This window comes from Macaca mulatta, chromosome 10 (genome assembly GCF_049350105.2).
Source record: "Macaca mulatta isolate MMU2019108-1 chromosome 10, T2T-MMU8v2.0, whole genome shotgun sequence".
Lineage (NCBI taxonomy): Eukaryota > Metazoa > Chordata > Mammalia > Primates > Cercopithecidae > Macaca > Macaca mulatta.
This window is the reverse complement of record NC_133415.1, coordinates 70,236,816-70,261,179: the sequence shown is the minus strand read 5'-3', so window position 1 is coordinate 70,261,179 and position 24,364 is coordinate 70,236,816. Positions and strand designations below refer to the sequence as shown.

The 24,364-nt window shown below is 37.7% G+C and overlaps 2 protein-coding genes across 11 annotated transcripts in view; one reads left to right on the top strand and one right to left on the bottom strand.

Moving 5' to 3' along the window:
- ESF1 (ESF1 nucleolar pre-rRNA processing protein homolog) overlaps positions 1-24,364 on the bottom strand; it is a 130,025-nt gene that overhangs the window by 50,656 nt on the left and 55,005 nt on the right. The window contains exons 2-9 of one of the 3 annotated variants that reach the window (XM_077951185.1): positions 18,165-18,188; positions 15,840-16,522; positions 9,360-9,742; positions 8,650-8,763; positions 6,360-6,460; positions 5,202-5,354; positions 3,802-3,916; positions 751-898 (exon numbers count right to left, since the gene is read on the bottom strand). In XM_077951185.1, the coding sequence (XP_077807311.1) occupies positions 751-898; positions 3,802-3,916; positions 5,202-5,354; positions 6,360-6,460; positions 8,650-8,763; positions 9,360-9,742; positions 15,840-16,479 (1,654 nt within the window). In that variant the 5' untranslated portion in view covers positions 16,480-16,522; positions 18,165-18,188. Of the gene's footprint in view, positions 1-750; positions 899-3,801; positions 3,917-5,201; positions 5,355-6,359; positions 6,461-8,649; positions 8,764-9,359; positions 9,743-15,839; positions 16,523-17,975; positions 18,209-24,364 lie in introns of those variants that run through there. The other 2 variants (XM_028828170.2, XM_028828169.2) reach the window with 2 other exon arrangements.
- NDUFAF5 (NADH:ubiquinone oxidoreductase complex assembly factor 5) overlaps positions 18,321-24,364 on the top strand; it is a 35,571-nt gene continuing 29,527 nt past the window's right edge. For all 8 annotated transcript variants that reach the window (XR_001447604.3, XR_013399743.1, XR_013399742.1 and 5 more), the window contains exons 1-3: positions 18,321-18,578; positions 20,877-20,917; positions 22,132-22,195. Coding sequence is in view for 3 of the 8 variants with exons in the window: in XM_001083688.5 (XP_001083688.1) it covers positions 18,357-18,578; positions 20,877-20,917; positions 22,132-22,195 (327 nt within the window). In the remaining 5 variants the exon portion in view is untranslated. The remainder of the gene's footprint in view (positions 18,579-20,876; positions 20,918-22,131; positions 22,196-24,364) is intronic.

Genomic DNA, 24,364 nt, shown 5'->3' with positions numbered 1-24,364 from the left:
TCAGCAGATTTAACACTGTTGAAAAGACAACTGGTGATCTGGAAGATAGGTCAGAGGAAAATATCCAGAATGCAGTACAGAGACAACAGATTAAAAACATAAAAGTAGAGACAGGCAAGATATAATGATGAGCTCTAATAAGTATTTAGTTGATGTCCTAAAAGGATACAGAAACAACATCTGAAAACATAATGGCTGAGAATATTCCGAAACTGAAGAAAGATACCAATCCACAAATAAATGAAACCCAACAACAAACCTCAAACTCTATAAACAAAAAGAAATCTACTCTTATACTTACCATAGTAAAATTGCAGAAAGACAAAAAGAGAAAACTTTAAAAGCAGTCAAAGGAATAATTATAGAAACAGAGAGTCTACTTTTTAACTAGTTGAAAACATGGACTGTAAAAATATTTAATCAATCTAAATGATGCTCTTATTTTTAAAAAGGCAAATGGGTGGCGGGGGGCGTGCCTAAAAGATTGTTTTACTGGTTTATTAGGAAACTGTGCAACCACATGCATTAGGACAAGTCTAGAAGGCCATGCTTGGTTAGGTTGGGATTTTAAACAAAATGTTCATAGTTAAATTCAGGCAAAGAAAAGATATTGTTTTTAAATCAATCACTATCTACAGGTATATATAATACTGTGCATGTGAGCATATTTGCAGACAGAATTTGGCCTTCCCTGTAAAGCTACTGCCAAAGACCTATGCCCATTAATGGTCACTAAAAGATTAACAATACCTTCTAGCTCCTCTTGTTTCTCCTCTTCGTCTTCACTAGAGGAAGCTAAGTAGGCTTGAAAATCCATGTCCAAAAGCTCTTCCTTTTTAAACTTCCTATTGAGCACTGTAATTCTTTCATGATCAGTCTCATCCCAAGTGATTTCCACCTTTCACCAACAAATAAGAAAAAATAACACACGAAAATGGAAATGTCAACTCAAACTTCTTAAAGAATATATAGTATTAACCTGGATGTTTAACAGTAAGTTAGAAGTTAAGACACATTAAAACAAATACATGAATGATATGATTAATAAATAGTATTCTATTTGTGAAAAGGGAACCATTTCTATTAATTTGTACCTTCTCCCAATTCTCTGCTATCTACAGGATACTCCATTACTGGCAGTAAAAATTAACCAGTGTATAAATTAATTACGGCAAAAAAAAAACTAAGAAAATGTACTGGTAAAAAAGTTAACATTATGGGCCAGGCATGATGGCTCACACTTGTAATCCCACCACTTTGGGAGGCCAAGGCGGGTGGATCACCTGAGGTTAGGAGTTCGAGACCAGCCTGGCCAACATGGTGAAACCCCATCTCTACTAAAAACACAACAAATTAGCCGGGCGTGGTGGTGGGTGCCTGTAATCCCAGCTACTTAGGAAAGCTGAGGCAGGAGAATCAGGAGGCCTGTAATCCCAGCTACTCAGGAGGCAGAGGTTGCAGTGAGCTGAGATCACGCCATTGCACTCCAGCCTGGGCAACAAGAGCAAAACTCCATCTCAAAAAAAAAAAAAAGTTAACATTATGAATTAGTGAAAACACGTTTTTCAACCAGAGTTCTAAGATTTCAGGAGATCTGCAAACTATATGAAATCTGTTGAAAAAACAACACAAACTCAGTGGGGTCCATTTAAAAAAAAAGATTAAGAACCACTGATGAGAAAAGCATCTATTAGTTGGAAATAGCTTAAACCTCCATGATACATGAATTCATCTAGGACATGACTGATGTGGTGATGACTGGCTCCTGTCCTCTACATGGCCCCTATTCTCATATAAGGCCCTGCTAGATATCTCCATCATAGGATAGATCCCACATCCTTGGTTTTTGTTTATTCCGCTCAGGCCAATCTCCCCAGACAAGGATAGCAAAAGAGACAGCAATTAATCGAGATCCTTAAAATCACTGCCACCTGTCTCAGAAATTCCAGCTAGTCACAGGATTCAGAAATGATCCCTATTCTGATAATTAAGCTTGAGCAGATAACCACCAAACCACTGCTGGCACTAGGACAGATGTTGATGATACAGCCAGGACCCAGGAACTCTACACTGGCTGGCTGGACAGGCTGGCCCTGATCATTATTTTGGTCCTGAAAATAACATGACTTTAATTTCCTGTGACTGAATTTTTTAGACTTTGCTTACTATGTAATGGTAGAGTTTTACTACTCCAGTAACTAATCAATGCCATAGAGTGCCCACCACAGCACAGCAGGTGACAGATACAGCTATTCTCTCTGCTACCAGTCCCTCCTCAGAGAAGCCTGGTGATTTATCACACAGGTTTTGAAAAGCAGAGGGAAGCTAGTGGGGCTATTGCAGAGTACAGCTGTGAACAGAAGGGTTATTGGAAGAAAGAAAAGGGAGAAGGGAGGCCAAGGCGGGTGGATCACCAGAGGTCAGAAGTTTGAGATCGGCCTGACTAACATGGTTAAACCCCGTCTCTATTAAATATACAAAATTAGCTGGGCGTGGTGGTGTGCCCCTGTAATCCCAGCTACTTGGGAGGCTGAGGCAGGAGAATCACTTGAACCTGGGAGGCGGAGGTTGCAGTGAGCCAGGATTGTGCCACTGTACTCCAGCCTGGGTGACAGAGTGAGACTCAGTCTCCAAAAAAAGAAAAAAAAAAAAGAAAAGGAAGAAGGAGCCAGGCACAGTGGCTCACACTTATAATCCCAGCACTTTGGGAGGCAGAGGGGGGAGGATCACCTGAGCTCAGGAGTTCAAGATCAGCCTGGCCAAGATGGTGAAACCCAGTCTCTACTAAAAATACAAAAATTAGCTGGGTGTGGTGGTGAACACCTATAATCCCAGCTACTGGGGAGGCTGAGGCAGGAGAATCACTTGAACCAAAGAGGCAGAGGTTGTGGTGAGCTGAGATCGTGCCACTGCACTCCAGCCTGGGCAACAGAGCAAGACTCTGTCTTTAAAAAAAAAAAAAAAGAAAAGGGAGAAGGTAGTCCCCTAAGTAATAAACTATTTCAATAGACAAAAAACCTTTTGGCTATTTGTTACAAAGCATTAATGTGACATCTATTATACCTTAATTATTCCACATCAATTCTTTTTAGTTTTGAATCGTATCTGCAGAAAAAGGTACTCCTATTTTAAATCTTCACTAGTTTTGTTTAACTGTGCTGCAAGGTAATTTATTATCCACTTCCCTTTATTCCCTAGGATATTAATAACTGATGTATTAGAGTGTACAGGAAAGACAGAAGAGTGTATAGGAAAGACAGAAGAGAAAAAAGAAACATCAGCAGGTAACTGACACAGGCTTAAATGCATAACAAGAATCTGAAAATAGGTTCACAGATATGGTAGATGCAGACACACTTGTGTCTCATTTCTATCTGTACCCATACATTTAAATTTTGAATACTTTGAGGCTGGGAGCAGTAGCTCACAACGCCTGTAATCCGAGCACTTTGGGAGACCAAGGCGGGAGGATCACTTGAGGTCAGGAGTTTGACATCAGCCTGGTCAATATGACGAAACCCTGTCCCTAGTAAAAATACAAAAATTAGCCAGGTGTAGTGGTGCACACCTGTAAACCCAGCTACTTGGGCAGCTGAGGCACGAGAATCGCTTCATCCTGTGAAGCAGAGGTTACAGTAATCATACCACTGTACTCCAGCCTGGGTGAGAGAGCGAGACTCTGTCTCAAGAAAAAAAATAACAAAAAATTAATACTTTCCATTTTTAAAGATGCTATAATATACAAACTCTCTTCATAAAGCAATAGAGTCCGGCTACATATTTTTTAAAGTTAAGAAATACCGTTGATGTTCCCATTGCAGCAGATGTGAAATATTTTGGTTTATATGCTGTTAAATCCACTTCTGAGGCTACATCCTTAGGCTCATCATCAAAAGTAATATCATCTGGTATAAACCTAAGAAGTAAAGAAAAAAAATTTATTTAAACATACACTGCAGTGATAACCATACATATAACTTTCTAAAAGACACACGTTTAAGAGACAATGTTAACCTCTTATGTGCTTATCTAGATTATATGTGTATTTCTTAATGAATTCATCTTTGTATAAATTTCTGAAATTCATAAGCTATAATTCCTCTAAATTTAAAAGAATAATGTATAGATAGAAACCCTGCATTAGGAGTCAATTAATGAGTCAGGTGCAAGCACATGTGGGTCCCTCACGTTTCAAAAAGATCCAGACTTGATAGTGCAGTCACTGACTACATGTTTTTGTTGTTGTTTTTAGAGAGAGGGTCTTGCTCCATCACCCAGGTTGGAGGGCCATGGCATAATCATGGCTCACTGAAGTCTCAACGGCCTAGGCTCAAGCAATCCTCTACAGGCATGTGCCAACATACCTGGCTAATTTTTACTTTTAAAATTTTTTGTAGAGACAGGGTCTCACTATGTTGCCCAGGCTGGTCTTGAACTCCTGGGCTCAAGCGATCTTCCTGCTTAGGCCTCCCAAAGTGCTGGGATTACAGGCATGAGCTACTATGCCCAGTTGGCTGTATTGTATTTTAAAGATCAAATATAATTATTAAAGGGTAAGCATTGTGAATACAAAGTATCATATACATGAGGTGTCACTGAAAACAAGTGAAAGCTTAAGGTTGATTCTTACAATTTCCTAATTGTACATTTAGTCATTTACATTTAGAGCAGTGTTGTCCAACAGAACTTTCTGTGACAAGGGCAATGTTCTGTACCTGCTCTGTCCAAAATGTAACCATTAATTATTTGAAATATGACTATGCAACTGAATTTTAAATTTTATTTAACTAAAATAACCAAATATGACTAGTGGCTACTATACTGGATAGCATGGATCTAGAGATAACAGTCTGTTAGCAAATTCCTCTGCCCTTTCCTCCATGCATTTTTAAAAGGTAACTTCATTTGGTTCCTAGCTCTAAAAAGCAGTTGCAAGGAAGTATCATTGTGTAGGGTACACCATCTTAAAAACAGAGCCAATATGTCTGAAAGGAAAAAGATGTGGGGATGATTCATACATAATACTTTAGCATTTTCTTGTTTTCTTTCTTAGGAGTGATGTTCCATGCAATAGAGTTAACCCAAAAGCAAAAAAAATCATTTTAGAATATAAAACAGAGATCACTATCAGTTCAAATATTTTACTTCTTATAATCATGTTGTACTAAAAGACTAAATTGGTAATACATACACTGGATTACCTTAGATCTATGAAAGAACAACTACTTTCAAATTCCAGGCCATCACAATCCTCATAAATTTTACTAGCTGTTTCCGGAGAATCACAGTCTACGACTGCATAATAGTACTTCAGTCGTTTGAATTGATAATCTCTCAATTTTTCTCTAGAGGTCCTAAAGTGGGAAAAACTAATTAAACATACTTATACAGAAACACAAACATTTCCCTTTAAAAAATAAATGTAATTCTTTCAAGAAAAACATATTATAAGCTGGCCTTCATACCAAGCCATCTTTCTTTCATGACTTTGTCTTTATAAACATTAAATACTTAAGCTCAACTTATTATTCTCACAAGGTACAAGTATTTGGATTGGAATATGGTATCTAGGAAAGGAGCATGTGGGAATTATATGTGCTTATCTAGAATTTAACTCACAGAATAGTTATTTCATTTTGCTACCACATACCACCTTCTCAAGTAAAGCCAATGAAGATTATAAAACGTTAGAAAGGCATTAGCTACAAAGACATTCCTGATCTTGCAAAATATTTAAGTCTATAAGTTTAATTTTGCTTAACTGCAACACATTCCTTTTTTTTTTTTAAGTTCCACACAAAGCATTGATACAACACATTCTTTGAAGATCTTCATCTGCTCTCTTATCTATTTAACCCTCATTTTTATTATGTGTAAATATAGCTCCACCTAGTGGCTTAAAAACTATCTGAAATTATTTTCTATATTGCACCATGATGATAAAAAAATGTTTTATCATTCTTTCACTTTTCTATTTGATTCTCAAATAAGAAAAATCATATAATTTGAAAGCAAACAGAGCTTCAATGATGTCTCAAAAAAAAAAAAAGCAAAACGTACTAATTCAGAGCAACGAGGCTGAAAGAATTCAAAAGAATTCCAAATCAGTTTAATCATGAAATGTTTTCCAAAAACTGCAATAATTATTTTCATGAATACAGAAATATAAATATACATAAACAAAAATCTTCTTGGAATAATGTACCATTTTTAACAGACTTTAAATCTGTTTTGCAACCTGTTTTAACCATGAATGGCACAAGTATAAACTTCAGTTTTAACTATCAAGATGACCAGAATTCTGAACTAATAACATGAATTTATGAGGTTTAGTTTTATTTTCTATAGTGATTTAATACCAGTCCTTTTCTGGGGCATCTTCAGGAATACTTAATAGCTCTACTGGTCCTTGAACTTGCTCTTCCTTCATCCTCTCCTTTCCAAACTCTGAAGGATATATCTAAACAGAAAAAATAGGATCAATGTAATTTGTACATTCCTTTACACAAATATCTAGACCTGCTGAGGTCAGGAACTCTAAAAGTCACAACTTGACTCAATGAAAACAGCAAGGGCGACTCACTTCCAAATCCACTATAGGAAGCTAGAGCATTCTGAGAAATTTTCTTTAAAAATAGATCACTTTGGCTGGAGACTAACAGATACGAGGCTTGAAAAACAAATGGTTCTGAGACCCAAAGGAAAAATTGAAAGCAAAACAAGACGCTAAGCTCAAGGAAATCTGAATATAAACACACACACGAAAAGTGAGCGAATTAAATAGTTTACATGAAATACAGAAAAATAAAAATATAATGAAAATCCATTTTGTAATAACCAACTTATCTCTGTCATACCATTTACCCAGTGCTTTCTTTTAAAGAAACAGAACAGAACTGATGACAACATTATACAGATTAGGTATAGTCTCGATATGAGAAAAAGGATTCACTCTCACCAGGTGTGGTATTTTCTAAAATCCTGCCTACTTTGAGAGTCAAGAAATAATTGTAGTAATGACATCACTTTGATACTACTGGGCTTAATACACATTTGTTAATGAATACATGCTTTTTTGAACTGTCTGAAATACGCAATTTATCAACAAGATGATCCAAGTTTTTCTTACTAACTTTAATTGTGTATATATATATACACAATAGGTTTAATACATAAGTTTATAATATATATATAGTCGCATCTTTTGATTCTTTTTTTCTTCTTTTCTAAGTCTAGAAATTCTTACTATCGCCCAAAACACAGGTTTTTAAAATTGTTTCTTTGGCTTGACTTTTAATTTTTCTTCCTTTGCTTCATCTAGAGTTTCGTTCAGGCTATCAGGAGGTAAAGATCTGAATCGAGTTCTCTATCCAATGACTTGTTCATTTGTCCAAATATTCAAGCAGCCTATTTTGATCTAAGTTATCATATAAACTCTATTCTGTTCTACCAATTTGTCCCATTTTTACTCAAACCTGTCAACCCCCATAGCATCATAGAATGTTTAGATATTGTAACTTGTACGATCAGTTTTTATACTTGATCTTAGCCAAAAGGCTGAGAAGTGACAGGGTAAGTTTTTATATTAACATGATTTCTCAAAACTTTATTAGCTACTCTTAATTTGTTTATTCTTTTAGATGATTATTGGTATCCTTTTTCTTAACTTTGACTTGAACTGGGATTTTGATCAAAATTACACTAGAACTGTAGACATAACATCTTTAAATATTTAAACAGTAATACAGGTTGAGCATCCCAAATCCCAAATCCAAAATTCCAAACTTTTTGACTGTCAACATGAGGTTTAAAGGAAATGCTCACTGGAGCATTTCAGATTTCGGAACTGGGACGCTCAACCAGTAAGTATACATAATGCAATTTTATTTCAAAATCTGAAGTTCAAAACACTTCTGATCCCAAGCATTTTGGATAAGGAAGACTCAATCTCTAACAACGATTGAGGGCAGGACTGTTTCAGGCACTGCACTAAATACTTAGTGTGAGCTCCTTTATACGTAATCCTTACAGCCACCAATACTATTGTTATATATCCACTTGGATATATTGGAAAGATGTAAACATATTTGAGAGATTAATTAAATGTCCAGGATCACATAGCACTTACGAGAATCAAGATTTGAACCCCGGTCTCTCATAATGCAAAGTCTGGATTCTTAATCATTAGGTTGGCTTGAAACAAGGTGTCTCCAAATCTATGTAAGTTTTTCAAATTTATCAAGTGTTACAGTTTACTTCACATAGGTCATTTGTGTTTATTAAGGTAATTCCCAAGTACTTTATATGGTTTTGTTTCTAGTATAGATTTTTTTTTTCCTTAATTGGCCAGTGTTAGCAATAAGGAATGCAATTTATTTTTAAAAACAGTTCTTATACCCTGTCCCTTTACTAAGCTTTGATTTCTTTGGGTTTTTAATGTGTAAACAAGCATATAACCTATCAATAATAATAATTTCACCTCTTCCTTTCTAACAGTTACACCTGTTACATAAGTTTCACACTCAATTGTATTAGACAACTTCCACATTATTTTCCTAAAAATGAAAACTATGGCAAAAAAAAAAAAAAAAATCAGATTTAACTTAAAATGCCTAGAAACATTTACTTCCAAATGAAATGAATTCTCACCTTGATGGAAAATATAACACCTCCTTTAGGTTTAAATGAATTGAACAGAGCCAGCAAATCTTTTGCCTTTAATCTATCCCAGTCCATGTTACAAACTGCTAACCGACGTGTAATCTGAGAAATGAGAATTAAATAGTACATAATCCATATCATTATCAATACTCGAAAGATAAAGATTCTAAAAACGTAATAAATTCTGTCCCCTATGCTCTGAAATTAACAGTACAGTAGTTATCTAAGTGTAATTCAGTATATAAAAAGAGAACTTCAAATGAGCCAAACAATAGTAAAACCGTAACAGATAAGCACTTTCTCTTACCTGCTTCTTGTTAAATCAGAACATGATCATGAGCTGATTTTTTAAGTACCAAGCTTGTTAAGCTATTTTGCCATGCATGCATGAGTAAGGAAGTTGAGTATGTTACCCTGCAACATTTCTATTAGGTGCCGTACAAACAGAAATATAAACTACTAGCCAAAACAAGTATTAAAAATTTCATGCAACTTTTAATTATTTATGTAGAGCTTCTTCCTTATCTGCTTGGACATCTTCTAGTTCACATAATTATATTCCATATCAAATTTTAATCAGAATCATCAAGAATACTATTACCAATAAGCTTTTCCCACTTAATGACACCAATTCTAACCACCCATAAAAGCTCCCTGTACTGTTTTTCACAAATAATCTTGTTTATTCAAACGGTTACCTCATCAGCACGAGGAGCATCTTTATCTAATTCTCTCCAAGCATGCTCAAAACCAGATTCTTCTGGAAACAAATCTGCCGTATCATCTTCATCTTCAGAACTAGTTTCTATATTTCCTTTACCCCTTGCTAGATCAGGGCCACTGTCACTTTCATCATCATCCTCACTATCCTCATCTTCATCCTCCTCTTCATCCTCTTCATCTTCACTTCCATCATCATCATCACCTGAAGCTCTACCAACACCTGTAATTTCACTTTCAGATTCTTCATCACTTCCACTAACACTTTCTGAATCTTCCTCCAGAGCATCTTTGTCAAACATTTCAACATCTGTCAAGTTTTCATAACCATCACTGTCTCTTGTCATTATAGGTGGAACCACTGCAAAATATTAAAGGGGAAAGACATTAAGAAAAGATATACACTGAATTAAACTGAATCCAAATTATTGTGATATCAAATCCAATAAAAATATGATTTCTATAGAAACACAGTAAAGGCAAATATAAATTCAGTAAATGCTTAGTCAATTTTTATGATAGAAATCCTAACCATAACTTCCATGAAACAGAGTAAAGGAAAATACAAATTCAGTAGACACTTAACCAAGTTATTTAACAGAAATCCTAACACATGCTCACATCATGCAAGTAGATCCAGACATTCATCCAATACTTAACAGTGTGCCTCCTATGTGCTAAGTGCTCAATATACGATAGTTGGCAAAAGAGAAGCAAACAGTGCTCTCAGTGAAACTTCTAGCTGAGTGAAAAGAATACATGAATAGATGTCAAAATCAATACACAGAAAAAGTTAAAATCACAACTAAGATATTCAAGACAGAATGTTTTCTAAGGGGATATAACAGGGTCCCTAATTGAGTGATAACTGAGCTGTTACTTGAAGGATGAAGAGGATTAAACAGTCAAAAGTTAGACTAATAGATGGAAATTTGTTTAAAACAGCAAGGAAGGTACCTGTAAAAATCTGCCAATAGGAAAAAGCCAACAATCATATCCAGATCACAGATAGCACAGAATCAAGTAACAAATGGAAATGAAGAGTTAAGTAGAGGCTAAGCTATCTAAAAACCATATAGAGAGCTTGGAGTTTTTCCTAAAAGCACTGGGAAGACACTGCTGTTTTCAAAAAAACAGGATGTCATCTTATTTTGGATACTGTCATCCTCAGACTTGCATATTGAGATCACCTTGACTGGGGAAAGTGAAGAACAGATGTGAATATAGCAAAGGTAGTACAGTACACAAGGCAAGAAACGAAGGTAGCACTAAGTTGGGTGGCAGTATATATGCAGAGAAGTACATGGATCTCAGAGTCAGTTAGGAAGTAAAACCAATAATAATTACCGACTGGAGATTTGATATGGGGAACGAGAATTTTGGAAGTGTCAAAGATGAGTCATAGCTTCTTAGCTTTCAGAGCCAGCTAGCTAAGAAAATGGATAGATGAAAAGGGAACACTGGATTTTAACTAGTTTGTTTGGTGGAGGGAAATCATGAGCTCAGTTTTGAATATGTTGAATATGAAGTGCCACTCAGTCATCTAAAAGAAAGGATCAATAATAAGAGTATACAGCTTAGAGAAGTCTGGGTTGGAGATCAGTGACTCATTCATATGTAGTTGACAACAGAAGCTGTGATGTGGATGAGATCACCTATAAAGTCAGAGAAATAATATTTACAACTTTTCTGCCAGGTCTTGAACTTTGTAATCAACTGTAATGATTAGCAATACACCAGGATTAAAAGACTGTTTTTGCTCAAGTTGGAAATTTTAGTCCTCACAACTCGGAAAGGGCTCATTTCCTACTTCTAAAGCAATCACAAACTTCTGTCTACTGGGTGTGTAGATATATCTTATACGTTTTATTCATCTTTAAATTGGAGCTTATGTTTCTGCTTACAAGCTCTAAGTTTGTAGAATTAAGAATGAAATTGGAACTAAGTTTCTCTTGGTCCTATAATCTTACAATAACCATTCATTGAGCAAGTATTTATTATCTACTACATACAAAGAATTGAGCTAGGATAAGGTAAAAGAGAGAAGATTTGTAACATGATCTCATGCTCTTGATGGATTCATAAATAAAAGGTAACAGTTTACTGATTTATAAACCTATCTTCTCAATCACCATACAGTGAGAAACATCTAAATTTGCCTGCAAAGAAGTATTTATAGAAAGGCTTCACAAAGATACAATTTGACCTGAGACTAACTGAATGAAAAGGTATTCTGTTAGAAGGAAAAGCAGGAAATGGGCTTTTATGTTACCACCACAAGGAAGCAGGGGTTAATAAAAAAATAACTAGCCAATAGAAGTGAAAAACGCCAAAATGAAGGCATTGTCACAGATTGTGTATGAGATCAGAAAAACACAACACTGAAAGTTACAAGGTAAGCAGAATTCACTTTTAAGCAACAAGCTTAGAAATAACATTTTACAGACCCAGTCTATCTAATATTGCAATATTTCTCAATTGTCAATCATTATATCATTTTCATGATTGTTAAATATCATTTATATATTTTTTTAATAGAATTTTCTGAAAATTAGCTTTGTTCTAAACAATATTCCTGAAGTCACAGAAGTGATGGGGTAATTACATTGTTTTCTAAGATACTGACATAGTACATAACTATTAATATTTTAAAAGTTTGAGTATCATCAAAAATCTTCTCACTTATGACAATGGTATACACACCACGCTTTGGGTTGTATAATAATAAAGTGTTGCGTAAGAGACTTAAAGAGGTCTTCTATTTTAATGTTTTTAACAATATCAACTACATTCAGAATATCTGTTCATTCAATAAGTATCTGCAGCTGAGTGCAGTGGCTCATGCCTGTAATCCCATCACATTAGGAGGCCAAAATGGGAGGATCTTGAGCCCAGAAGTTTGAAACAAGCCTGGGCGACATGGCAAAACTCTGTCTGTATAAAAATACAAAAATTAGCTGGGCATGGTGGGGTGCACCTGTGGTCCCAGTGACTCGGAAGGCTGAGGTGGGAGAATCACCCGAGCCCAGGAAGTTGAGGCTGCAGTGAGCTGTGATTGTATCACTGCACTCCAACCTGGGCAGTAGAGTGAGACCCTGTCTCCAAAAAACAAAAAAACAAAAAATAAAACCCAAAAAGTATCTGCTTAGAGCCCACAATGTACACAGCCTTGTGAAGACAATGTGGGGTTACACGAATATAAACAACTGTCTCTACTCCTAGACGGTATTACTCTAGTAGTGACAGTAAATATTACTACTTATCCAGCAACTTCAAAAAAAAAAAACCATTTACCATTTTCCTCCAATTATAAACATAATAAATGATCATTAGAAACCAAAAACAATTAGGAAAATATGGTTAATAAATTAAACAAAGGTGACTACTAATTTTTCATTCAAAGATAACTGGTGATTTTAGTATATAACCATATCTCTAAATTTGCTTTCTCTGATTTTACTAATTTTTTTTAAGTAACTGGTCATATCATTTGTTATTTTGTAACCTATTTTTAAAACTTCATAGATCATAGATGTTTGCATATAACATTTAATCAATCTCTTAATGATCTGTTACCATTTTATTTTTATTTTCATTTTTTGAGATAGTGTCTTGCTCTGTTGCCCAGGCTGGAGTGCAGTGGTGCAATATTGGCTCACTGCAAGCTCCACCTCCTGGGTTCAAGTGATTCTCGTGCCTCAGCCTCCCAGGTAGCTGGGATTACAGCTGTGCACCACCATGCCCAGCTAATTTTTGTATTTTTACAAAATTTTTGTAAAAATTTTGCCATGTTGGCCAGGCTGGTCTCAAACTCCTGACCTCAAGCAATCCACCCACCTCGCACTCCCAAAGTGCTGGGATTATAGATGTGAAGTGAGCCACCGTGCCCAGCCAGTTACCATTTTATTTCAAAAATAATGCTGCAATGCACATTCTTTGCACACACCCAATTATTTATGTAAAACATATTCAGGAGTGCAAGTGCTGGGCATGAACATTCTATAATGACAAATATCACACTGCCAAGTCCTCACATCACCTTTACTTTATAGCACTTAAACAGTCCCTTGCACACAGTAATTGCTGTAATGATAACTGATGAATGGATAATGAACAGAAAATTATATACAGAGCTGCGTAATCCTTATTTATGAGTAATGCCTTTCCTAAACTGTGGAACCAACAAAATTACTGCAAACAACATAGTGGGGTAGAAGGAATCAGAAGACTTGAGTTGCAGTTCCAGGTCTCCATGTCCTTACATAAGTCACTTTAACCTTGTTCGCTGATACAGTCTCATTGCTCAAGGTAACTGAGAAAATTAAATGAGAAAAGATATGTAAAAAGAGTCTGTAAAATCAATCTAAAGGATTATACAGCTATGTTATATTAATTCAGTGCCCCAAATGAAGTGGATCCTAGACTAACTTACCTCACTAACTCAACACCAAATCAACTTTGCTGCTGGTCCCATTCCAATCTTATTCTTCAGTTTCAGTAACCAGATTCCTATCCCTTCTTCCCACGGCTCATGAGGTCTGCTGCTCACTTATGTAAAATGGCATACCACCACTGACTCCCTAGTCCCTGCTATTCAGAATTCACTCCACTGCCTGATACTTTCTACCTTCCCAGTGTGATATCTGCCTATCGAGACCTCTAGGCCTATCAAAACCTCTTGATCTATCGAGACCCGTCCTTAGATCCTGTAATGACAGGTCTGGCTCATTTGAACATCATCAACTATCAGCAACATCAACACTCAAAATTGCTTGCTGCTGAAGGTGACATAAAATTTTAATAAGTTTAGTAAACACGTAACACAAAACAGAGCCAGCTGTCTCTCACCTAGTTCCAAACAATCATTTCTAGCTGCTACTCATTTTGGCCCTTCAATCAAATGGGACTACTGATCTCTTCTGAACATGCCCAATCACATCTTTGCTCAAAAAGTTCTTTCCATGTAGAACACTGCGGTCCTCAAACTTAAATTTTTCCACACCCCAAAGTAGTGTGCTCCCTGTGAATTTTTCTGATTACCACATCTTGAGTGACTTCTTCCTCCAGATTTCCAAGGCTTTCTGCTAAACATCTTTTATGGCACTTACTACTATTGCACTTTGTATTATGGTTCTGACTTTCTTCTACTTTAGACCTAAATTGTCCAATATGTTAGCCAGTAGTCACATGTGGTAACTGAGCTCTTGAAACGCGTTTTGTCTAACTTGACATTAATATGAAAATAGTATGATGTTAGTTTGAAATGAGTAGAAAATAGAAAGTAAAATACACATTGACTTTTATATTGATTACATATTGAAATAATTTTGATATATTGGGTTACATAAAATATATTATTTAAAAGAATTTTACCTGTTTCATCTTTTTAATGCGGTTACTAAAAAATCCAAAATTATATATTTCTGCTGGACAATGTTGCTTTAGACAGGGGCCACTGCACAAAGTTAAGCATGCACAAGGGCATTTATTAAAGGACAAGAAGGGCTAAAATCAAGGCCATCCTACACTCACCAAGCCATGCACTCCAGAGGGGGCTGTGTCTGCTCAGGGGCAAAAAAATCTGTTGCTTCAAAGGTGCCATCTCTTCACCAAAGTGTGACTCCTGGGAGCTCGGTGTGTCCAGAGAGCATATCTTTTTCTAATTTGCATAAAGATATCATATAAGCTAGCGACAGCCCTGAGATGGGTGACAATGCTTTACTCATATTCTGTCTGCCACACACTAGTTAATGAGCAGTTGAACAAATTAATGAATGAGTACTCAACTCTACTTACCCTCTTATTTTATTTTTGAGATGGAGTTCTACTTATACTATTTATTTTATTTTACTTTTGAGACAGAGTTTCACTCTGTTAGCCAGTCTGGAGTGCAGTGGTACAATCTCAGCTTACCGCAACCTCCACCTCCTAGGTTCAAGCGATTCTCCTGCCTCGGTCTCCTGAACAGCTGGGACTACAGGTGTGTGCCACCATGTCTGGCTATTTTTTGTGTTTTGGGTAGAGATGGGGTTTCACCATGTTGGCCAGACTGGTCTTGAACTCCTGATCTCAAGTGATCTGCCCTCCTTGGCCTCCCAAAGTGCTGGGATTACAGGCATGAGCCACCGTGCCCGGCCTACTTACCCTCTTTAAACACATCTCTTCTTATCATGTAATGACATACAACATCTGTTTAGAGAATACAGTTCTCACTAGGGCTCACTACTAATCAAAATTACTGTTTAACTTCAAGATTCAAATTCTCATGTCTGTCTTCTAGCGCCACATCAAAAATTAATAATCACTGCATATTTCTTTTATAGCTTTGTATTTCCAGATAAGCATTTGACCATTCCATAATACTATGAAAATACTTATTAATGTGTTTACATTTTTGAAAGATCAGTATAAAAATAAATAATGCAACACCCAAGAATCTCTAAGTTTTTCCAATCTACCTGATTGCATTTCTCCTCTTGTCTTAGAACGCTTGGTCCTGGAAGATTTCACAATTTCAGAGGTGCCCGAGTCTAATGTCCTTCGTTTTTCTTTGAGAGAAGAGTCTGTAGTACGTTGAACAATGTTTTTTTTCTCTTTCGCACTTTTTTGTGTAAATTCTTTGCTATCCTTCTTCGGACTTATGTTTGAATCTATCTTAAATTTACATGAGGTTTTCATTTTTTTAATTCCTTCAGAATTATCTAAATCAGTTTTATTTTTGGAACCCTTTTGATTAGCTTTCTTGGTTTCTTTCTTTTTCTCCTCAACTAGATTTTTTGAATCTATTTCTTTTTTAGTCTGGGTTTTTTTCTTCTTTATTTTCTTTTGATTTGATGCTTTGCTGTCTTCATCAGAGAGATCGGAATCAGAATCTGAAAGGTCATAAAAACGTTTCAAATCCTCTGTAGTGCTATGGTTAATGGGGCGTCCTCTTTTATCCACAGCATAGTTCAACTTGAACTTCTTGTCATGAAACATGGCTCGAAATCTCTTGTCAATTTTGACTTTTCGATCCTTTTCTGGCATTTCCCAAAATCTCGGGTCCTTTGCGACCCGTCTAAACCGCTGGTCATTCATTATTTCTTGTTTGGATGACATTTTAAATTTTTAATCTTGACCAAATGCTTGAAGAAACCAAATACTAAAAAATAAAACAAATGTTTTAATGGTAATAATGGTTAGTACCATAATTAAATGTTTTAAAACACATAAATTCACAATATATTCTCAGTTTAATGTATGTAAAATAAAGGTAACAAGTCTAATTTCATCTCTCCAACTTATTCTGGGTCACATGCAAGAAAGCAGAAACATACCAAAATATCGTCTTTCCATTACAGATCATTTAGAGAAATAAACTTAAAGCAGACAAAGCAGAATCCCAGGGCTTTATGGAGGGGAACAAATATATGTCCATTGTTCTCACTTAGAATTTCTATCTGTATACCTGTATGTGTTACTAATTGAAAGCAAATGTAATTAAGATTCCCTAGACTGGGCGAGGTGGCTCACCAGCACTTTGGGAGGCCACGGTGGGTGGATCAGTTGAGCCCAGGAGTTCAGGACCAGCCTGGGTGACATGGTAAAACCCCACAAGAAATAGAAAAATGAGCCCAGCATGGTGGGCGCCTGTAGTCCCAGCTACTCTGGAGGCTGAGGCAAGAGGATCACTTCCACCCGGGAGGTGTTGACTAGAGTGAGCCTAAGGGCACTACAGCACACCAGCTGGGGCAACAGAGCAAGACCCTGTCTACCAAAAAAAAAAAGTAAGATTCCCTAGCCTCAGTTGGCCTCATTTGTTTCTTCACATTCTGGTCTCATTCTGCTACTCCTTATCTCCTGCTACTGCCAACAGCCTTTAGTTCTATAAGGCTAGCATCCTAACTAAACCGACCAAAATCAACTCAGGTTTAGCTCACAAAGTTCCCTCTTTAAATACAATCATCCTTCAAAAGTAATAAAAAGTTTAAAAATAAATAAAACAGTAAACTTGAATCTCCACGTAAAGTCTCACTCCAGTTAATAAATATCACTTATTTCTATAATATCTTATCCTACAAGTGATGAAGGCCCAAATGAGTTGATCCCCCCAAAACACACTAGAACATATATATATGTATGTATAAATTAATATTGCAATATTGCTCCCTTGTGAATAGTCCCTAATTGTTTAGCATCTCTGCATGGGAATTTTGCAAAGAGCCAAAAGTCGTTATTGACAGCAAAAAAAAAAAAAAAAAAAAAAAAAAAAATTTAAAGGCCAGCATTCCTTATTCAAAAATCAAGTCCTTTTAATTACACTAACCAGGAAAAACTGAAGCTATCGCTGGTGCATTTATACATCTTTCGATTTATTACAGCACTTAACACTCCGAGCAATCTTACGAGGTAGGTACCACCCCAACAAGCAGAAGTAATGTATGTATTGTAAATGTTTACAACGAAAGCACTCGTTGTCAGATAATTCGAGAGAGGGGAAGGCGACCAGACCTCACTTCCGACATGCGCCCACATCCCCGCAGCCCACCCTCCCCTTCTGCCCGCTCTCTAATGCGAACACAAGGCTGGCCCCTGAACGAGGGTCTCCTTCCCACCTTCCGTACCGCAGGGGGACAGCTAACAGACTGATTTGAGAAGCGACCCTGAAAAGGAGGCCGAAAAGGCTCAGGAGGAGGGGCAAAACCCCTCGCAGATCCGAAGGAGATCCTGTTAGAGACTAGTTCTTCCCCTGCGCCACACCTACGACCCCTCAAGCTCTTCAACTCGAGCTTATGCCCACTTACCGTCGGGAGTCCTTCCCGAGCCTCACATGGGGGATCACACCCACAATCCTCCGCGTGGCGCTCTGCCGTAACGGCAAGCGAAGTAGGCCAAACTACTTGCACGATCCCTCTGTGATCTTCGGAGTAGGCACAAAAGCCGCTCTGGCGCATGCGCACGACAAAAAGTGCCGGCAATTGGTGTAGCAGCTGGAGATGCTGCGGCCGGCAGGTCTGTGGCGCTTATGTCGGCGACCTTGGGCGGCAAGGGTCTCAGCGGAGAACCCTGGCCGTAGGGAAATCACCTCTGGTGTCTCTCCCCGCGGGAGCACCTCGCTCAGAGCGCTAAATATCTTCGACCGGGATTTGAAAAGGAAACAGAAGAACTGGGCGGCCCGGCAGCCGGAGCCTACGAAGTTTGACTACCTGAAGGAGGAGGTGAGCCGGCTGGGCGGTGGGGCGGACGACGCGGAGGCTTGTTTTCCTCTCCGCGAGCTCCGGCTAGGCCCCGACCTCACCCCACCTCGCCGTCTGACCTTGACTGGCAGCCCTGCCTCTCTCGGCCTGTACTGTAATCTCGCAAGGCCCAGCTTCGGATATTTGTAACGTGCTTTCATTCATTTCGGCAACGTCCCTGAGGCCGATAGAGGCCTCCAGTGAAGCTCCAGAGAGGGAGAGTGGGAGAGGAGGTCAGGAGGGTCCAAATCATCAGGGCCTTGAAGGATAGGGACTTGGGGTTTTCTTCTGTATCTGCGCTGTCCAGCCAGTGTGGTAACTGCCGGCCACACATGTGGCTGTTGAACACTTGAAAGTTGACTAGTCCAATTGAGATGTTGTAAGTGTAAAATACACACGAGTATAGTGACTTAGCATGAAAAAAGGATGTAAAATAGCTCATTAATAGCTTTTATATTGATTACATGTTGGCAGTGGTATTTCTGATATATTCGGTTCCATGAAATATATTAAATATAAATGTAAAATTAAATTTCAATTAAAATTTGAAATTAAATTTCTCTCGTTTTTACTTATGTGGCTTCTGGAAAATTTGAAATTACATATGTGGCTCTCATTTTTTGTTAGCACTGCTCTAGGGGAATGTGAAGTTCTTTTTAATCAGTGATCTGATTTATGTTTTAGGAAGATCAAATTAAGATCTCTAATTTGTCTTGGCCCGTTTGAGAAACCTCTTTCTCCCTGCCCAGATGGGCCAAAGACTGAGGGTTTCTACTTTGAGGACACGCATTCCCAAGTTCAGTCCTCAGTAAATTTTTATTCAGGAGTGGAACAAAATTGGAGTCAAGTATAATGTAACAGTTACTGAACGCCTAGCTTGAGCAGAGCTCTGTGCAAGCACACGTCTGATCAGATGATTGACAGGGTGTCTGTTTCTCAGGAAGTCTTAGGCTGATAATGTCTAGTATAGACGTAGGAAGTTTACTACCAATAAATTTTCTGGATCCTATTTGTAAGGCAGGGTGCACGGACTACACTGCTGATGTCGTGTACTTGGAAGATGTGAGCTCGTAGCCCTTTCTCCTCCAAAGAAAGTACCTGGATTCCAACTTGATTGAGGCCTTGCCAATTTGTGGGACTAGAACAAATAAAGTATATGAAGAGTTCTTTTTATAATAAACATAGGGTGTTCATATTAAGAATGATATACAGGCCGGGTGTGGTGGCTCAAGCCTGTAATCCCAGCACTTTGGGAGGCCGAGACGGGCAGATCACGAGGTCAGGAGATCGAGACCATCTTGGCTAACCCGGTGAAACCCCCGTCTCTACTAAAAAAATACAAAAAACTAGCCGGGCGAGGTGGCGGGCGCCTGTAGTCCCAGCTACTCGGGAGGCTGAGGCAGGAGAATGGCGTGAACCCAGGAGGCGGAGCTTGCAGTGAGCTGAGATCCGGCCACTGCGCTCCAGCCTGGGCAACAGAACGAGACTCCGTCTCAAAAAAAAAAAAAAAAAAAAAAGAATGATGTACAAAGTGGACTCCTGGGAAAAAACATCTATACTCCCTTCTCCCTTGCCCTTCTCTCAAAAAGCAAGTACATCTGTGTTTGGAACTTTTAAGTCCTAGTAGCAACTCTGGGGTCTTTATGAGGAAATGAGTGGAATGTGGGGAATACTGGACTCCCACATCTATATTGCTGCCAGATGAAGCTAGGCCAGCAAAAGGTGGTGTTTATCTTATGACTCTTAACTTGGGATGGGATTGGGGCAGGGGAGGTGCACTTTCCTCAGATTTGGCTTTTTGTAACTTGCCAGTGTCACTCAGAAAAGTTGTTCATTTATGAGTTCCACAAAATTTGTTAGTCATCAGATAATACAGCTTTTCTTAAGTGACCACTTACATACTCATATACAATAAACCCCAACTAATTTTTCACTTTATGTACCTCATGCTAATATCCGTGGACAATAATGTGCCCGTTGTATTCCTTTTGCTTTTCATCTTTGTGATCTTATGTCACATGAAATGTAAGACCACATATATATATGTGTGTGTGTGTTGTGTATTTTTAAGAATATTTGTCTTGATTTCATAAAATTGACTTCTGGAGTAATTTGCCTCAATTTTGTTTCCTGGTGATTTGAAAAGAAAGTTCCTGTGGTGACACTGAAAAGGGGAAAAAGAGAAGTACTTATTTTAAAACACAGGTAACCCGTGGATTGTTGAATACTGGAGAAAGAGTGTTACTTCCTTGTTAACCTACGCCTCTTGTCATCCTTCAGGTTGGAAGTCGGATCGCAGACCGTGTATATGACATACCCAGGTAAGTGGTGGTGATCATAATACAATACCGTCAGCTTTTGAGTGGAAATTCAGGAGGTTAAATGCTGAGAAGTTGATATCTGAAATGGCAGAACTTGGAAGAATTTACTCGGACTGGTGATTTAAATCACTCTGTAAGTCTCCTTTTTCTTGTCTGGAGAGCAAATGTTTTCTTCATTGTTGCCTGAAGAAAGAAAAGAATGTGTGGAAGTACAACTTGTATCTATCTCCAAGCCTGAATCCACTTCATTTGGCCAAAAGCGAGTAATAGAAAGGTTGCTCCAAAAATGGAAGATTTACTTACTAGTTCCAAAGCCTCTCTACCTAACTGTGCCATATTGCCTGTGTTCATCATCAAGTTATAGGGCATTAGGTAAATAAGGTTATCTACCACCAGGGATTCTCCAGCCGTGTACTATAATTTTGACAAAGCTTTTTAAAAACAAATTGCAAAGGGCTCTTCTTGTTCAAGTTTTTCAGGAAGAATGTTCTTAGTAGATAAGTTTTCTCGTTATAGGTTTGTTTGTTTGTTTTTTTAACCTATGGCTACAATTAGATGTCTGTACCAATGTAGCATAACATAGTATATTTAGAGAAGACAGCATGGCATGGAGGATAATAGTTCCAGCCCAGGATTCAGACTCACTGAATTGTTGACTGCTGCTTATTAGTTGAGGTACTTGGTTTGGCTTACTTAGCTTGAGACACTTAGTACAGTACTTTGAACCTGGTACGTTTTCGGTAAAAGTTTATTATTCAAGTTCTTTTTAGTTTAACATTAATACTTAATGGTATTTCACATTATGATTTCTAAGTGTTCCACTGCTTCAACAAGTCTGAGAAATAGGGATAATTATTGATGAGTATGTCAGTTATTTTCAGGTTGATTTACATTAGCTTCTTTGCATTCTTTATCTGGATGTATTATTGAGTTAAAATATCCTCATTAGATCTGTTCTTCGAGTCCACATCATGGAGACAGCTAGTGGAAAGCTGGCTCATCACGAGGTCCTATGAATAGCTAGCAGACAGACTTGCCTTGTATTGTAGGCTCTGGTATATATAGCTTGTAAGGTGAGGCCGAAAAGACAGATGATGTAACCTTCTGGAAGTTGTGTTTACTGAAATGATTTTACTTAAGAAAAAATAATTCTTAATGTATAGACTGTATTATGGACAGAGCATAACCTTTGTGTCTTTTTTTTTTTTTTTTAGAGCTTTCCCCCTTGCTTTGGATCTTGGTTGTGGAAGAGGTTACATTGCACAATATTTGAATAAGGTATATGTATTCAGTGACTTAATTTACTTTGAAAAGTAACTGGCTAATTTTAAAGAAAGACTTTCCTAGGAATCAGTTTAGCTTGCAACATATTTAGATTTTAATTGTATCAGAATTGTTAATTTGTTTTTTTTTTTTTTAAGTGGTAGAAACAATGGTGGTTTTCTCCCCTCTTTAGTATTTTTTTCTTAAAGGGTTTTTCTCTGAATCCATTGTATATTGTGTTTCTACTGAGAATTTATTTGAATCTGTATAAGATATTTCTCTTTGTTCCCACTTTGTTCACATTTTTTATAATTACCATAAAAATCAGATTGGCATCCATACAGAAAATGTGACTAACTTTTAGCTAGAAAAATATTAATTTTATCAGTTGACTAGAAATCTTTCTGTATGATTAAATATAAGTAGCTTTATTAATGCTTATAACATTGTATTTTGCACTTTATAATTCAGACCATAAAGATATTAATTTATTCTTTTGGCTTCTATGTATACGATATTGTGCTAGACACAAAGATGAAAGTGGAATTGTTTTTTTTCCGAGATGGAGTCTCTGTTGCCCAGGCTGGAGTGCAGTGGCGCGATCTCGGCTCACTGCAACCTCTGCCTCCCGGGTTCAAATGATTCTCCTGCCACAGCCTCCTGAGTAGCTGGGATTACAGGGGTGCACCACCACGCCTGGCTAATTTTTGTAGTTTTGGTAGAGACGGGGTTTCACCATGTTAGCAAGGCTGGTCTTGAGCTCCTGACCTCAGGTGATCTGCCTGCCTTGGCCTCCCAACGTGCTGGGATGACAGGCGTGAGCTGCTGTGCCTGGCCATAAAGTAAAATTTCTACATAAAACCTGCTTAGATAAAAACATACACTTGGGCCAGGGTGAGGAAGAGGGTGGTGAGGCTCCTAAAACACTATTATTGGTAATAGTAAATGCCATAGAAATGGTGCAGTCATTAAAGTGCAACAGGAATTAAGGGAAAAGAAAAATCATTAGGGGTTCATGTGGTCAAGGCTTCTTAGAGGACACAGAATCTGACCTGGGATTTGAAAGAATTTGAGTTGGTGGCTCCTAGCATTGGAAATCAGGGCATGGCAGGAGGAAAGGCACAGAGGTAGAATGCTGTAGGGTGTGATATAGTGATGTTTAAGGAAGATTAATTTGGGGATGGCATTTGAGAAAGAGGAAGAGAAAGGATAGAGAAACCCATTAGAAGGCTGTGTTAAAGGCATTGCAGGCATGAGAAATAAAGGCCTGCCACCCATGGAGAGCCAACACATACAAATAACGAGATGTATGAGAGAGACCTAGAAGCATCAACAGAACTTGATGAGTGATCGGATATGGTAGGCAGAGCAAATCTATTCTTTTAGTTACTCAGGCCAAAAAACATTTTTATTGATTCCTCTTATATCCTTCTCTCCCACATCTAATCTATCAGCAGCTTTTATTTACATTTCAAAATATAACCAAACTCTACCTCTTCTTGCCACCTTTACCATCACCATGTTGTCCAGTTACCATCACCTCTTGCCTAGATTATTGCAGTAGCCTCCTATTGGTCTCCATGCTTCTACCTTTGTCCCTGACAGTCTGTTATCATGGCAAAGTAATTCTCTTAAAACACAAATCATTGTTAGTCCTCTGCTTGGAACTGTTAGTTTCTCATTTAATTTAGTAGTAATCCAGAGTCCTAATCCATAAGACCCTTAGGATTCTGGTTTTTTATCATGTCTCTGATCCCATCTTCCTTTCACTCCCAACTTTTCAGCAACTCTGGCCTCCTTGCAGTCTTTCAAGCAGGCCAGGGCTTTGCTCTATGCTCTTCCCCAAGGTAACTATGTGTCTTACTTCCTCGCCTGTCAGATCTTTACTCAGCTGACCTCATCAAAGATTCCTCCTGTGACTACTTTAGAAAATAGTGCCCCTGCTGTCTGCTGACTAATTGCTTTATTTGTTTCCATAGCACTTACAAGCTCCTGATGTATGTTTATTTGGTGTTCTCTCTTACTGGATTTGCTTATTTTTTATCACTACTAAATCCTAGTACCTAAATCACAATGAAGATTTATTAAATGACTATTGCAAAATAACTTTAGAGTTAAAGTTATGCTTTTTGTGACTGGAAAATTCAAGGGATGTGATGTGGCAAGGAGCACGGGATCATTCCT